Source organism: Babylonia areolata, chromosome 28, assembly GCF_041734735.1.
Source record: "Babylonia areolata isolate BAREFJ2019XMU chromosome 28, ASM4173473v1, whole genome shotgun sequence".
In the NCBI taxonomy this organism is placed as follows: domain Eukaryota; kingdom Metazoa; phylum Mollusca; class Gastropoda; order Neogastropoda; family Buccinidae; genus Babylonia; species Babylonia areolata.
Window position 1 is genome coordinate 22,850,384 of NC_134903.1, and position 16,987 is coordinate 22,867,370.

Consider the following 16,987-nt stretch of genomic DNA (forward strand, 5'->3'; position numbering starts at 1 on the left):
CAAGCACAAAAAGCAAAACCTAAATAATGTGGGTAGATAAGACGTCACATCAGCACACCTTTCCATAGTTTAAGTCTGTTGTGTATACATCACGTTGCTTTCTTCGGCTGAATCTTTTCACAGAATTTGGGAGTTTGACTGAATGGGGAAGTAACGAAAAAGAAATAAAATAATAGTTTCACACATATTCTGTGACAAAAAAACATTAATACTTTACATAACATCTGAGGTAAGGGTATTTCTTTAAATCATGTTGGGTTTTGGTCAGCTGCTGGCGGAGAGTGATAAGTAAAGGGAGCCTGAGGACAACACAGTCTGAAGTACTCTCACACAGAAAGATCGGACAGACTGACAGACCGGTAAACAGAGTCAGGGACAAAGATAAACAGAACCAGCAAGAAGTGTGCTGGAACACACACACACACACACACATTGTGGAAGTTGAGAGAAATGTGTTTGCTTTCTTCATTACAAACGAAAACGTAAATCATACTCCTACTACTACTTTGACTTCCACCACTACTGCTAAGAGAAATTAAGAAGCAGAAGAAGAAGAGGTATGGTAATATAAAAAGCACTACTCACCATGGCTTCAGTAACTGTAGCGGCGGCGACAAGCATGGCGAGCAGCATTTTTGCACTGAAGGTGACCATTGTGTGATTTCTCTCCTGACCAAACTCTGGCACTTCACAGACAAGTTTTTGATGCTGTTTTTGTTTATTCCCCTAAAATCAACTTTCAACAAAGCAGTTAAATGAGACTTGTACAGAAACAAAAATGTATCGTTTTCTTTTTAAAAAAAAAGAAGTTCTGTTTGGTTTCGAATTAAAGATTTGAAAAAGCGAAACGTCTCTTTACCGAGTCAACTGTTTAAAAAAAAGTTGGTCAGGAAGGGAAGGTGAAGTGTCTGTTTACCGCGCTGTCTCCAATGGTTGTTGGTAGAGCCAGGCTGTGGACCCACGTCAGTCGGTCAGCTGTGTGTGTGGTGCATGCGCGTGGCTTTCCCTGGTGCTAGAGACCGTGGCAGGGATGGTGGCAGCATTTTCATACGTCCTGCCCGCCCTCTATGTAAATGTGCTCCTCTGCCATTGGTCAGTGGCGACACGAGACGCGCGTGCTGAGGTGGGAGGGGGCGGAAACAACGATACGGTTTGCTTTTGCTGTTGCCAGCTTTTCTCCTGTTTATCCCGCAAATTACTTTTTCTCGTTTTGTCATTATGGTAGAGATTATGTAAAGTGCAGCGCTTCTGTCTGTCTGTCTGTCTGTCTGTCTCTGTCTGTCTGTCTGTCTCTCATTTTCAGTGGAAATTGGAGCTCTGTCAATCAAACAGCAAGTTACAGAGCGAACAGACCATGTTGTGCCACAGCACCTGGCAGTCCGCTGCCGTCACGAAAGAGCGAAGTGCCGTGTGAAACACGAAGTGCGGTGTGAAACACGAAGTGCGGTGTGAAACACGTTGCTATGTGAATCACGAAGTGCTGTGTGAAACATGAAGTGCGGTATGAAACACGTTGCTATGTGAAACACGAAGTGCGATGTGAAACACGAAGTGCGGTGTGAAACACGAATTGCGGTGTGAAACACGAATTGCGGTGTGAAACACGAGGTGCTGTGTGAAACACGAAGTGCGATGTGAAACACGAATTGCGGTGTGAAACACGAATTGCGGTGTGAAACACGAAGTGTGGTGTGAAACATGAAGTGCTGTGTGAATCATGTTGCTATGTGAAACACGAAGTGCGATGAAACACGTGAAACACTAAGTGCTGTGTGATGAAACACGTGAAACACGAAGTGCTGTGTGAAACACGTGAAATACGAAGTGCGATGAAACACGTGAAACACGAAGTGCGATGAAACACGTGAAACACGAAGTTCTGTGTGAAACACGAAGTGCGATGAAACACGAAGTGCTGTATGATGAAACACGTGAAGCACGAAGTGCTGTGTGATGAAACACGTGAAACACGAAGTGCTGTGTGATGAAACACGTGAAACACGAAGTGCACACAACGTGCACATCCAGGCACGTATGCTACGTGTAAAAGAAAACGTTCTTCGTGGCCTCGACTGGTTTTATTGATCAACATCAGAGTGATAGTAAAGGTCCATTCCATGATTTGATCAAAGTTTTAGACGAGCAGTTATATCCAGTTAAGTGTAGACATAATCAAGATAATCGTCGACCAAACAGCTATGGGTATAGATTGATTGACTTGTGTCTTAATTATTTATTTTTTATGGAAGAGCAGGGAGAGATGACGGAATCGGAATGTTCACTAGTAATGGCTGTACTGTGATTGACTACATGATTGAATCCCCTTTTTTGTTAACAAAAATAAAAGATTTTACTGTTTCCCCATTTGATGCTTTATTATCTGACGTACGCAGCCCGTTGATCTTGTCTCTGGCTACTGAGTGTCACATATTGAACCATACATATTATACTGATACGGCTGTCATACCGTGTCATAAAAAATGTGCCACATCAAATTTAACAGGTCAGAATGAAATGATACGAAAATGGGAACACGAAAAGGCTGCTTCTTTTCAAGAAAATTTGTCTAACGCTGAGCTTACACACTTAAATGACGCAATCGATGCTGATGATATTGACGTCATAAATGATAAGCTCGCAAACATTCTGATTCAGACGGCAAAAGATATTCTCGGGACATATCAAATTCGTACTTCTAACACAAAACACAGAGATAGTCGCAGTTGGTTTGATTCCACATGCAAACGAAGCCGATCAGAATATTTTAAAGCTAAGCGCAGAGTTTTAAAAAAAAAAGAGATTCTAGTGAAAATAGAGACACGCTGGAAAGAGTCAGCAAAAGTTACAAGTCCATTTTAAAGAAAGCAGAAAAGACGTGGAGAAAAAAATGGCACAGAGAACTACGAAGTTTACGCAAAAGCAATTCAAGAGAACTATGAAATAGAATTAAAAAGAAAAAGAAAGCATCATGTCTCATAAATTTAGAAGACAACCTTAACGTTAATGATAATGAATATATTGACAGTACAATGACAATGCACACTATCAATTTAGAGGATAGTGATGATATTTCAAATACATGTGTAGCCGAGTACCGAGTGGTTCTAATAGGGGTACGGCACAAAAGACTTAACTAATTGATTGATTGAATGAAAGACAAGATCCCACGCACAGGCCAGGGACATATAGAGGCCAGTCACAAATGGGTTTTTCTATTGTTTTATTTACAATAGTTACATGGAGAAAAACTAAGAGAAGAAGATATCTAGGAGAACTAAGAAGAAGAAGACAAAAAGAGAACTAGTCTAAGAGAAGACTAAGAAGAAGAAGACTAGAAGAGAAGACAATGAGAAGAAAACCTAAGAGAAGAGAATAGAAGAGAAGAGAAGATAAAAAGAGAAGAAGACTAGAAGAGAACTAGTCTAAGAGAAGACAATGAGAAGAAAACCTAAGAGAAGAGAACAGAAGAGAAGAGAAGATAAAAAGAGAAGAAGACTAGAAGAGAACTAGTCTAAGAGAAGAAGACAGTGCAGCGATGATACGTAGCGAGGTGTCAGCTGTTGTGGGGACACACACGACACACTGCCCGCGACACAGCAAGAGAGAGAGAGCAGGCTCTGGTCAGATGACTGACCAGGTATGAAATGACCACTCATCATTCACTGTGCCAATTTATGCAAGTTTAGCGGACCGCAAAGTGCGTCACGTGTGCTTGCAAGCAGATCGTCACTAATCACGGAGAATCCGATGACAATTGTGTTTGTTTAAAGGTGTTCAGTGATAGATTTCTAAATGATTCCTGAACCGATTTACGTCGGATAAGTTGCAAAAGAAAGAGCTCAACGCCTACTTTATAATGAGTGTAAAATGAAGTGTTGATTATTTAAGATGAATTTATAATCTTAATTTAAGTCACCTGAACAGGGTCAGTTTTAACGAGCTCGTCGCTGAAAATTACAAACTGCGTTAAATCAGTTTCACGTAGGCGAACATAAATGGAATAGATTTAAAGATGGAATTAAGACGATTCTGCCAGTATATAATACTAGTAGTTTACTGATCTGACAAAAGAGCTATTAATTAAATACTGTGGAACAGAAACACAAGTTTCTTCTCAGCCAATGACGTATCGCGACGCGACACTGGTCGAGCAGTGAGCAGGTGGTCTGGCCAGGACAAAATGATGTAAGCAGAGTTACGTCACATATTCTGTGCAAGGGTTAGAAGTGAAAACGTCGTCTGCTCTGGCTTGTGCGTGAATAGTGTTGGAGCAAGCATAGCGCGCTTGGTCACACCTCCCCCCATCTTTTGAAATCCATCGTCCGCGATGGTTAATGTAAAGTAATTCTTGTGAGGAGACTTAGCTGAGCATCAAACAAGAATTATTGGACAGGTAAGGGAGATAATTTAGCTGATAACTGATAGCTAAGTGAATGTGAAATGACTGCAACATTCTTATGAACAACACCCTACTTCTATATTCAAAGTGGCTTTAGCCAGGTTAAGTTACGAGTTTGGTCTTAGTCAAATGCATCCTAACTTTGAAGAGTTTGATATAGAGAAGGGGTCCGAATTTGGTAAATACACTATGAAGATGGAAAGCATTCATTTGTGTGCCTATCAATCTATCTATCTTATTACTGTCAGACGCACATGTTGAGTAGCATACATGTATAATAGCATAAATAAAAAAATGAATTATTATAGCATGTTCATAGACATGAAAACATAAAGCATTGCATAGGCCATATGACAATGATAGGTCATAGGAAAGGCAAGAAGGTAAGAACAGAATAATTAAAAAAACTGATAAAACATGAATAATGCATCACGACTGTCTCTGCTGCAAAAGAAAATTAGTTTGACCAGTCTCAAAACACTGTTAGTGGAGTCCTGGTTGCCAGTCGTGTGGATCGCCTTGGTGCGGGATCTGGTGGTAGTGGAGGCGGCTCTGGTGCAGCTCGCTGGGTTGGTGTCCTTGGTCTTGGCATGGGCCTGGTCAGCCACATACCACTGTCACTGTCAGTGTCAGTGTCAGTCACTTTGTCGCCCTGGTGGTGCAGTGAGACCGGGTCTGTAGGCGTGACAGAGGGTGGTTGTTGGCTGGACCTCTGCGGTGCGGGGCTGATGACAGGTGGGGACATCCGTGGGACCACAGCGTCAGGTGTGGTGCTGTGGTGCCTCCGTCGTCTGTGTCTCCTGCATCTCTGGTTTGGAGCTGGTGCAGTTGATGGCATGGGCCCAGGTCGCCCAGTATGTGTAGTGGCAACACACTGGTTGTGGGCTGGAGCTGCAGGCTGGTGGTCAGCATTCTGTTGCCTGGCCTTGTAACGTCGCTTGTGGCGACACTGGTGCTCTGTGTGGCCAGACCTCTCACACCAGACACAGTGCGAGGGGTCTGGGGTGTGCTCAGCAGCACAGCGTTGAGGATGAAGTGCTGGTTGTGGAGGAAGTGGGCTGTGTGCTGGCATGGGTGACTGCAGCTGACGTCGCAGGCTGGTGTTCTCAGCTGCGAGTGTGGCCAGCTGGGACTGTAGGCGGACAACAGTGGTGTTGTCTACGCCAGGGCAGATGTTGTAGGTGTGGCTGTCCTCCCGCAGCCATCGCAGGGCCTCCTTCTTCGCTGCCTCGAAGGTGGTGTCAGGGTGGTAGCGGATGAGGCGCCTGACATCACGCTTCAGTGTGGCTGGCTGAAGGCCTCTGGCGAAAGCGTCGCGGAGGATGGTCGCTGGCACCTGCATTACCCCATCTTCGGCCTTGTTGACCTTGGTCCATAGGTGCCGAAGATGGGATGCGTAGTCGATCACCGTCTCTTTGGGCTGCTGCTGTCTGTTGAAGAACGCAGTGGCAAGGTCGGTGGCATCTTGCTGCTCTCCCCAGTTCTCCTCACTAAGAAGAAGAAGACTAGAAGAGAAGACAATGAGAAGAAAACCTAAGAGAAGAGAATAGAAGAGAAGAGAAGATAAAAAGAGAAGAAGACTAGAAGAGAACTAGTCTAAGAGAAGACAATGAGAAGAAAACCTAAGAGAAGAGAATAGAAGAGAAGAGAAGATAAAAAGAGAAGAAGACTAGAAGAGAACTAGTCTAAGAGAAGAAGACAGTGCAGCGATGATACGTAGCGAGGTGTCAGCTGTTGTGGGGACACACACGACACACTGCCCGCGACACAGCAAGAGAGAGAGAGCAGGCTCTGGTCAGATGACTGACCAGGTATGAAATGACCACTCATCATTCACTGTGCCAATTTATGCAAGTTTAGCGGACCGCAAAGTGCGTCACGTGTGCTTGCAAGCAGATCGTCACTAATCACGGAGAATCCGATGACAATTGTGTTTGTTTAAAGGTGTTCAGTGATAGATTTCTAAATGATTCCTGAACCGATTTACGTCGGATAAGTTGCAAAAGAAAGAGCTCAACGCCTACTTTATAATGAGTGTAAAATGAAGTGTTGATTATTTAAGATGAATTTATAATCTTAATTTAAGTCACCTGAACAGGGTCAGTTTTAACGAGCTCGTCGCTGAAAATTACAAACTGCGTTAAATCAGTTTCACGTAGGCGAACATAAATGGAATAGATTTAAAGATGGAATTAAGACGATTCTGCCAGTATATAATACTAGTAGTTTACTGATCTGACAAAAGAGCTATTAATTAAATACTGTGGAACAGAAACACAAGTTTCTTCTCAGCCAATGACGTATCGCGACGCGACACTGGTCGAGCAGTGAGCAGGTGGTCTGGCCAGGACAAAATGATGTAAGCAGAGTTACGTCACATATTCTGTGCAAGGGTTAGAAGTGAAAACGTCGTCTGCTCTGGCTTGTGCGTGAATAGTGTTGGAGCAAGCATAGCGCGCTTGGTCACACATGTATTACTGAAGATGAAATTACTTAGCCATCAAAAGACTGGAGAAAAGACTGGTGAAGACATGATTCGTAATGAATATATATCATTAACAGCGTTCCTTTGCTGACAGAAACATATTGTAAATTATTTAACAAGATACTGGATGAACGTATTGCACCAGAAAAAAATGGGTATCCGGCTTGATATTGCCATTGTATAAAGGCCAAGGTTATACACATGACTGTGATAATTATAGGGGGAATAACTTTGCTCAGCTGTGTTGGAAAACTATTCACTACAGTGTTAAATGCTAGACTGACGTATTATATCAATGTAAACAATATACTTTCAGGGGCCCAAGCAGGATTTAAACAGTCCCATCCCATTCTACATAAGATCAAATTTTTGTTTTGAAATCACTAATTGATATTTTCTGCATGAAAAAGAAGAAACTTTACTGTGCTTTTGTTGATTTGTAAGGGTGTACGACAAGGAGAAAATCTCTCGCCTTTGCTTTTTTCTCTGTGTCTCAATGATTTAGAGTCCATCTGTTGATCTTTTATTGAATGTTAACATTTCAGACTTAGATAGTTACATACATACGATTATTTGTACTGTTGTATGCAGATGACACAATTTTACTTTCGGGGACGAAAGAAGGATTACAACAGTCCCTCAATGTTTTTCACAAATATTGTTTAAAATGGAAACTAGTGGTCAATGTAAAAAAAAAAAAATTAAAAAAAAAAAAAAAAAAAGAGAGAGAAAATGATGATATTTAGTACTATAAACATGCTAAAGCCTGTTTTTAAGTTTGGTGATGCATGTTTGGATGTTGTCGATTCTTTTAAATATCTTGGTATCGAATTTAGTAGAAACGGAACTTTTTACAAAGCTAAAAAAAATGATTTATGAACAGGCCCAAAAAGCTGTGTTTTCTTTATTTCAGTCAGCCAGAAATCAAGATTTACCTTTACATATCGTTCTGGACATGATTGTTCCTATTTTGTTGTATGGTGCAGAAATATGGGGTTATGAACATGTAGATATACTTGAAAAATTAGAAATGAAATTTTTGAAACCCTGATCAAACTGAACAGAAATACTATGACCCAAACTGTTTATGGAGAAACTGGTATTTATCCAATTAGTGTGTTAGTGAAAATGAGATTAGTTCGATTTTGGACCAGCTTAGTGATATCAAACACAGAAAAATATTCTGGGAAACTATATTTGATATTACTTTATTTATATCGAAATGGTATTTATTCTTCAAAATGGATGAGTTGCATCAGACAAATTTTAATAGAAGCAGGGTATGACTGTGTTTGGGATGCTCAATTCTTCTTGGAGAGGGAATCTTTCTGCAAGAATGTCAACATTGCTTTGAGAGATAACTTTCAAAATCTATGGAGACATGCTCTAGAGGCGAGTAGTAAATGTTTGTTTTATCGAAATTTCAAAAGTGGATTTGGTAGAGAAAAATATATAAGTCGAATGCCTGATAATTACGTTATCAGCGTCTTCAGATTTCGAAGTAGTAATTATAAGCTGGAAACAGAAACAGGGAGATACAAAGGCATACCTCGACAGTTACGGCTTTGTAAGGTTTGTAACATGTCTGTGATCGGGGATGAGTTTCATTTTATAATGGAATGTCCCAGTTATAATCAGTTACGAAATCGATATGTTCCTAAAGAAAATTTGTCTCCAAAATCGGTTTTTAATTTTTGTAATATGCTCAAAGGAGACAAAAAAAGTCATTTTAGCTGTGAGTCAAATTAGATTTGCAATTGTTGCCTAGCTACACTTTTGGAGTTCGTTCTTTAGTTTAACGTCTTTTCACTGTAAGTGATATTAGACGAGGGTAGGGAAAAAAATCGAGTGGGAGGAGGGGGAAGGGGGGGGGGGAATTACTGTGTACGCATGCGAGTAAGTGAAAGTGTGTGTGTGTGTGTGTGTGTGTGTGTGTGTGTGTGTGTGCGTGCGTGCGTGTGTGTGTGTATGTGTGTGTGTGTGTGTGTGTGTGTGTGTGTGTGTGTGTGTGTGTGTGTGTGTGTGTGTGTGTGTGTGTGTGTGTTGCATATAGAAAATGATTGATTTAAGTTTTGTTAAAAAAAAAAAATTAAACAAAAAAATCCCATAACAATATAACATATTTCTAATGAAAAACTAACAACTATAACAGCGAACCAACTGGACTATTTAACAAGGAGTTGAAAAAGTCATACATCAGCAATGGACTGCTGAAGATCGTCAACACTGAAGATGATTTCAGTTCAGGGATTTGAGACTTTAACATATCGCAAGTTGGTATGTGATCGGCTGTTATGTGAGCACCACAGATGCAAGAAACATTACTGACATATTTTGTCCTAAAACAATTCATTTTCCATCTGCAGATTAGAGAAATGATTTTCCCATGAAACCATACATTTTCTTTATGTTATGTAACTCCGATTTACCGGTGTGTTTTTCCTCAAACTGAAATTTTGACCACTGGACTTTTTCTACCATGGTGTAACATTGCTGTTGTGAAAGCGAAATATTTAAATCTAACTCCTTCGTGGAGCGTCTAGCTCCTTTTTTAGCCAAAATGTCAACTTTTTCATTATAATAAAAACCGCAATGAGAAGGAATCCAGCAAAAGGTTATGCGAGAGCCTCTTAGTAAGAGTTCGTGAATCAAATGGTTAATTTCAATAATGAGTTCATACCTAACCGTTTCTTTTATAAGTTCAATAGCGTGAAGAACTGATTTAGAATCAACACAAAATACAATCTGGAATATTGTTTTCGGAAAGGATATCATGAAATTTAACGCCATTAGAATTGCTATGAGTTCAGCTGTGAAGATGGACTTATTCTCTTCCAGTTGAAATGAGTTTTGAAAGTTAAGGTCTGGAATAACGAAAGCAGCACCAGCTCTATCATTTACAGCAGAGCCGTCTGTAAATATCTTTAGATGATCAAGGTATTTATATTCCAAATGGATTCGTACATGCGATGTAAGTAATTTATGTTGTCATCTTTGGTCAGATCAGTGTGATCGATATCAAATTGCGCTCTTTGAAGTTCCCATACAGGTGTAGGTGATACTACACTTTTGGAGTTAAAAGACATTGTTGTGTATTTGGAAATGTTTGTTCTGGGCATGAAAAGATTATTTTACAGTAATCCTCTATACTCCAATAGGAGTGAAAGGATAATTAAAACTTGAAACGTGTGTGTGTGTGTGTGTGTGTGTGTGTGTGTGTGTGTGTGTGTGTGTTTCAATTTGCCGAAATGTTTAACATACACCTGTATAACTTCTGATCTAGTAAGTGTACTATAGCGACTGTTGTGTTTAGCAATGACAGAGTACTAATTAAAATTTTTGGGGGGGTTAAAAAAAATATATTTAACTCACTCAGTACGGCCAGTCCTCTCTTCTCCTCTACACAGACCCCTCGGATGTCCAGTGGGTGTCTGAATGACCCAACCTTTAGCTTCCGTCGTCAGAATTGTGGTATTCTTTGTCAACATTCACCTCTTCAGCATAAGAGCCTTCCGCTTGCAATATTTTGATGGTGGTAACTGGGGTGAAACGCTGTTAACGTCATCTCTTTCGCCGTTCGTATGGAGAGAGTTAATATATATATATATGAGCCAATACTTTTACCGTTGTAAAGTAATGAATATTTGCCATCATAATCATTAGCATTCTCTCTCTCTCTCTCTCTCTCTCTCTCTCTCTCTCTCTCTCTCTCTCTCTCTCTCCACGCCTTCACCTCTCCATTTATCTGAGGAAGACTGGTTAGGATTGGTGAAAAGAGCCCCTTTGGGACTGAGACAGGCTGCGATGGAGCGGCACTGTCAGTGGACATGCAGGGGACCTGGGTAGAGGGGAAGGTTGGGTAGGCCGGAATAGAGGAGGTGGGGAGGGGAAAGAGAGGGGAATTAGAAAGAGAGGGGTGGGGAGGAGAAAGAGAGGGGTGGGGAGGAGGAAGAGAGGGTGGGGAGGAGAAAGAGAGGGGTGGGGAGAAAGAGAGGGGTGGGGAGGGGAAAGAGAGGGGTGGGGAAAGAGAGGGGTGGGGAGGAGAAAGAGAGGGGTGGGGAGAAAGAGAGGGGTGGGGAGGAGGAAGAGAGGGGCGGGGAGGAGAAAGAGAGGGGTGGGGAGGAGGAAGAGAGGGGTGGGGAGGAGGAAGAGAGGGTGGGGAGGAGGAAGAGAGGGGTGGGGAGGAGGAAGAGAGGGGTGGGGAGGGGAAAGAGAGGGGTGGGGAGAAAGAGAGGGGTGGGGAGAAAGAGAGGGGTGGGGAGGGGAAAGAGAGGGGTGGGGAGAAAGAGAGGGGTGGGGAGAAAGAGAGGGGTGGGGAGGAGGAAGAGAGGGGTGGGGAGAAAGGGAGGGGTGGGGAGAAAGAGAGGGGTGGGGAGGAGAAAGACAGGGGTGGGGAGGAGAAAGAGAGGGGTGGGGAGGGGAAAGATAGGGGTGGGGAGGGGAAAGACAGGGGTGGGGAGGAGAAAGAGAGGGGTGGGGAGGGGAAAGAGAGGGGTGGGGAGAAAGAGAGGGGTGGTGAGGGGAAAGAGAGGGGTGGGGAGAAAGAGAGGGGTGGTGAGGGGAAAGAGAGGGGTGGGGAGAAAGAGAGGGGTGGGGAGGGGAAAGAGAGGGGTGGGGAGAAAGAGAGGGGTGGGGAGGAGAAAGACAGGGGTGGGGAGGAGAAAGAGAGGGGTGGGGAGGGGAAAGAGAGGGGTGGGGAGAAAGAGAGGGGTGGTGAGGGGAAAGAGAGGGGTGGGGAGAAAGAGAGGGGTGGGGAGGGGAAAGAGAGGGGTGGGGAGAAAGAGAGGGGTGGGGAGGAGAAAGACAGGGGTGGGGAGGAGAAAGAGAGGGGTGGGGAGGGGAAAGAGAGGGGAATTAGAAAGAGAGGGGTGGGGAGGGGAAAGAGAGGGGTGGGGAGGGAAAAGAGAGGGTGGGGAGGAGAAAGAGAGGGGTGGGGAGGAGAAAGAGAGGGGAAGGAGAAAGAGAGGGTGGGGAGTGAAAACAGAGGGGTGGGGAGGAGAAAGAGAGGGGAATTAGAAAGAGAGGGGTGGGGAGGGAAAAGAGAGGGTTGGGGACGAGAAAGAGAGGGGTGGGGACGAGAAAGAGAGGGTTGGGGACGAGAAAGAGAGGGGAAGCGAGCAGATGAAGTGGTCGGGGTATACATGAAGTTCTCTCGCAGTGACGCCTACCTTGTCGGCCATTAAACGAGATGAAAGGAACACTGAGCAGTCCTCGTCACTGTCAGGGTGGATCGGGAGATGGGAATCAATCGATAAATAAATGAACCAATAAATGGGGATTACCTCTGCGGGAGTCCTTGCTGCTACGTGTGGTCAATACAAAGGATTACCTTGCATCCGTCACTGCGGTAATGACGCTCAAGACCTGTTGTGAATAATGCACAGCTATGCCTCTGCCCCCTACAGCAGTTGTCGTTCATTGGTGTTGGGTTGTTGTTTTTTTTGGTTGTTTTTTTCTTCCCTGGCTGTGGCTGCCTACGTTGGAACCGTTGGTGTCATCCTGTGGTGACCATCAGGCGGTAGGTCAGGGAGTGGGTTTCTTTGACCATGTTAACTGGACCCTTCCTTTAGTGTGTTGGACTGAAGTGGCGTGGAACCTGTGTGTGTGTGTGTGTGTGTGTGTGTGTGTGTGTGTGTGTGTGTGTGTGATATGTGCGTGTGTATGTATGTGTGTGTATGCGTGCGTGCGTGTGTGTGTGTGTGTGTGTGTGTGTGTGTGTGTGTGTGTGATTTCTATTTCTCATTAAAAAAAAAAAGAGAGAAAACTGAAAGAAACATTTTTCTACTTGTCTACTGCCATTGCCAAGAAGCTATGAGTGAATGCTGGACTGAACATATGTACAGAAGTTCGGATATATGTCATGACTTTATGTGTATGTATAGCGACACATTTTCTTCATTTATTTTTGACTCACTTGTGTAAATAAGTCTATGTTTTAACCCGGTGTTCTGTTGTCTGTGTGTGTGTGTGTGTGTGTGTGTGTGTGTGTGTGTGCGTGTGTGTGTGTGTGTGTGTGTGTGTGTGTGTGTGTGTGTGTGTATGTCCGTGTGTCCGTGGTAAACTTTAACATTGCCATTTTCTCTGCAAATACTTTGTCAGTTGACAAAAAATTTGGCATAAAAATAGGGAAAATTCAGTTCTTTCCAGTCATTTTGTTTACAACAATATTCCACCTCTGGGATGAGCACACACACAAAAAAAACCCCAGTGTAGGACAATGAAGGACAGTGAAGGACAATAAAGGACAATGTAAGACAGTGAAGGAGGACAGGTAAGGACAGTGAAGGAGGACAGTGAAGGACAGTGAAGGGCAGTGTATGACAGTGAAGGACAGTGAAGGGCAGTGTATGACAGTGAAGGACAGTGAAGGGCAGTGAAGGAGGGCAGTGAAGGAGGACAGTGAAGGGCAGTGAAGGAGGACAGTGAAGGACAGTGAAGGGCAGTGTATGACAGTGAAGAACAGTGAAGGACAGTGAAGGACAGTGTAGGACAGTGAAGGACAGTGAAGGACAGTGTAGGACAGTGAAGGACAGTGAAGGACAGTGAAGGGCAGTGAAGGGCAGTGAAGGACAGTGAAGGACAGTGAAGGACAGTGAAGGAGGACAGTGAAGGGCAGTGAAGGACAGTGAAGGACAGTGAAGCACAGTGAAGGAGGACAGTGAAGGACAGTGAAGGAGGGCAGTGAAGGACAGTGAAGGGCAGTGAAGGAGGACAGTGAAGGACAGTGAAGGGCAGTGAAGGGCAGTGAAGGGCAGTGAAGGACAGTGAAGGACAGTGAAGGGCAGTGAAGGAGGACAGTGAAGGGCAGTGAAGGAGGACAGTGAAGGGCAGTGAAGGAGGACAGTGAAGGGCAGTGAAGGGCAGTGAAGGACAGTGAAGGACAGTGAAGGACAGTGAAGGGCAGTGAAGGAGGACAGTGAAGGACAGTGAAGGAGGACAGTGAAGGACAGTGAAGGGCAGTGAAGGGCAGTGAAGGAGGACAGTGAAGGGCAGTGAAGGAGGACAGTGAAGGACAGTGAAGGACAGTGAAGGAGGACAGTGCAGGACAGTGAAGGACAGTGAAGGACAGTGAAGGAGGACAGTGAAGGACAGTGAAGGACAGTGAAGGACAGTGAAGGAGGACAGTGAAGGACAGTGAAGGAGGACAGTGAAGGGCAGTGAAGGAGGACAGTGAAGGGCAGTGAAGGACAGTGAAGGGCAGTGAAGGAGGACAGTGAAGGACAGTGAAGGGCAGTGTAGGACAGTGAAGGACAGTGAAGGACAGTGAAGGACAGTGAAGGAGGACAGTGAAGGACAGTGAAGGACAGTGAAGAAGGACAGTGAAGGACAGTGAATGGCAGTGAAGGACAGTGTAGGACAGTGAAGGGCAGTGTAGGACAGTGAAGGAGGACAGTGAAGGACAGTGAATGGCAGTGAAGGACAGTGTAGGACAGTGAAGGGCAGTGTAGGACAGTGAAGGAGGACAGTGAAGGACAGTGAATGGCAGTGAAGGAGGACAGTGAAGGGCAGTGTAGGACAATGAAGGACAGTGAAGGGCAGTGTAGGACAGTGAAGGACAGTGAAGGACAGTGAAGGACAGTGAAGGACAGTGAAGGGCAGTGAAGGACAGTGAAGGACAGTGTAGGACAGTGAAGGACAGTGAAGGGCAGTGTAGGACAGTGAAGGACAGTGTAGGAGGACAGTGAAGGACAGAAAAGGACAGTATAGGACAATGAAGGAGGACAGTGAAGGGCAGTGAAGGACAGTGAAGGACAGTGAGAGCAGTGTAGGACAGTGTAGGACAGTGGTGAGGGCAGTGTAGGACAATGAAGGACAGTGAAGGACAGTGTAGAACAGTGAAGGACAGTGAAGGGCAGTGTAGGAGAACAGTGAAGGACAGAAAAGGACAGTATAGGACAGTGAAGGAGGACAGTGAAGGGCAGTGAAGGACAGTGAAGGACAGTGAGAGCAGTGTAGGACAGTGTAGGACAGTGGTGAGGGCAGTGTAGGACAATGAAGGACAGTGAAGGACAGTGTAGAACAGTGAAGGACAGTGAAGGGCAGTGTAGGACAGTGAAGGACAGTGTAGGAGAACAGTGAAGGACAGAAAAGGACAGTATAGGACAGTGAAGGAGGACAGTGAAGGGCAGTGAAGGACAGTGAAGGACAGTGAGGGCAGTGTAGGACAGTGTAGGACAGCGGTGAGGGCATTGTAGGACAGTGTAGGACAGTGGTGAGGGCAGTGTAGGACAGTGTAGGACAGTGAAGGACAGTGAAGGACAGTGAAGGACAGTGTAGGACAGTCAAGGACAGTCAAGGAGGACAGTGTAGGAGGACAGTGAAGGACAGTGAGGGCAGTGTAGGACAGTCAAGGACAGTGAAGGAGGACAGTGAAGGAGGACACTGAAGGACAGTGTAGGACAGTGAAGGACAGTGAGGGCAGTGAAGGACAGTGTAGGAGGACAGTGTAGGAGGACAGTGAAGGACAGTGAAGGACAGTGAAGGAGGACAGTGCAGGACAGTGAAGGACAGTGCAGGACAGTGAAGGAGGACAGTGAAGGACAGTGAAGGACAGTGAAGGACAGTGAAGGAGGACAGTGCAGGACAGTGAAGGAGGACAGTGAAGGGCAGTGAAGGAGGACAGTGAAGGGCAGTGAAGGACAGTGAAGGACAGTGAAGGGCAGTGAAGGAGGACAGTGAAGGACAGTGAAGGGCAGTGTAGGACAGTGAAGGACAGTGAAGGGCAGTGTAGGACAGTGAAGGACAGTGTAGGAGAACAGTGAAGGACAGAAAAGGACAGTATAGGACAGTGAAGGAGGACAGTGAAGGGCAGTGAAGGACAGTGAAGGACAGTGAGGGCAGTGTAGGACAGTGGTGAGGGCAGTGTAGGACAGTGTAGGACAGTGGTGAGGGCAGTGTAGGACAGTGTAGGACAGTGAAGGACAGTGTAGGACAGTGTAGGACAGTGAAGGACAGTGTAGGACAGTCAAGGACAGTCAAGGAGGACAGTGTAGGAGGACAGTGAAGGACAGTGAGGGCAGTGTAGGACAGTCAAGGACAGTGAAGGAGGACACTGAAGGACAGTGTAGGACAGTGAAGGACAGTGAGGGCAGTGTAGGACAGTCAAGGAGGACAGTGAAGGAGGACAGTGAAGGAGGACACTGAAGGACAGTGTAGGACAGTGAAGGAGGACAGTGACGGAGGAGAGTGAAGGACAGTGTAGGACAGTGTAGGAGGACAGTGAAGGACAGTGTAGGACAGTGAAGGACAGTGAGGGCAGTGAAGGACAGTGTAGGAGGACAGTGTAGGACAGTGTAGGAGGACAGTGAAGGACAGTGAAGGACAGTGAGGGCAGTGAAGGACAGTGAAGGAGGACAGTGAAGGAGGACAGTGAAGGACAGTGTAGGACAGTGTAGGACAGTGAAGGAAGACAGTGAAGGACAGTGTAGGACAGTGAAGGAGGAGAGTGAAGGACAGTGTAGGACAGTGAAGGAAGACAGTGAAGGACGATGTAGGACAGTGAAGGACAGTGAAGGACAGTGAAGGACAGTGGGCCAGTGACGCTGACGCGATTCACGTGTAGCTAGATGTGAAGCAATGAAAGTAGTGCCGTTCAATAATTCATCATGTGATCTTGATCGTGAGCCTACGTCCGTTTGTGTGTGTGTGTGTGTCTGTGTCTGTGTCTGTGTTAGAGAGAGAGAGAGAGAGAGGTGGGGAGACATACAGACAGAGAACGTGTCCAGGTGTCTCAGTAGCTATGAGGGTAGAGTCGCGAGGGTTGTTTTCATATCGAAGTGTATTTTCCTACCGAACTTAGCCACGGACAACCCTTTTGTTGCCGTGGGTTTTTTTTTAACATGCGCTAAGTGCATGCTGCATACGGGACCTCGATGTATCGTCCCATCCGAATGACTAGCGTCCAGACCACCACTCAAGGTCTAGTGGAGGGGAGAAAATACTGGCGATTGTGGGAATCGAACCAATGCGCTTAGATTATTTCGCTTCCCAGGTGGACGCGTTACCTCTAGGCCAACACTGAAGTTCTTCGGTTTATGAGTTTGTTTGGCATTCGTTTGATGAAACAATGAGGGGTAGGGGAATGTAAAGACAGAAACAAAAAG

At 45.0% G+C, this 16,987-nt stretch overlaps 1 protein-coding gene across 1 annotated transcript in view; it reads right to left on the reverse strand.

The window, feature by feature from the left end:
• The window catches only part of LOC143301888 (small cardioactive peptides-like), a 114,547-nt gene extending 113,519 nt beyond the window's left edge, over positions 1-1,028 (reverse strand). Inside the window, exon 1 of the mRNA XM_076616318.1 lies at positions 586-1,028. Within this exon, the coding sequence (XP_076472433.1) occupies positions 586-654 (69 nt within the window). The 5' untranslated portion in view covers positions 655-1,028. The remainder of the gene's footprint in view (positions 1-585) is intronic.
• Positions 1,029-16,987: the final 15,959 nt, after the last annotated feature.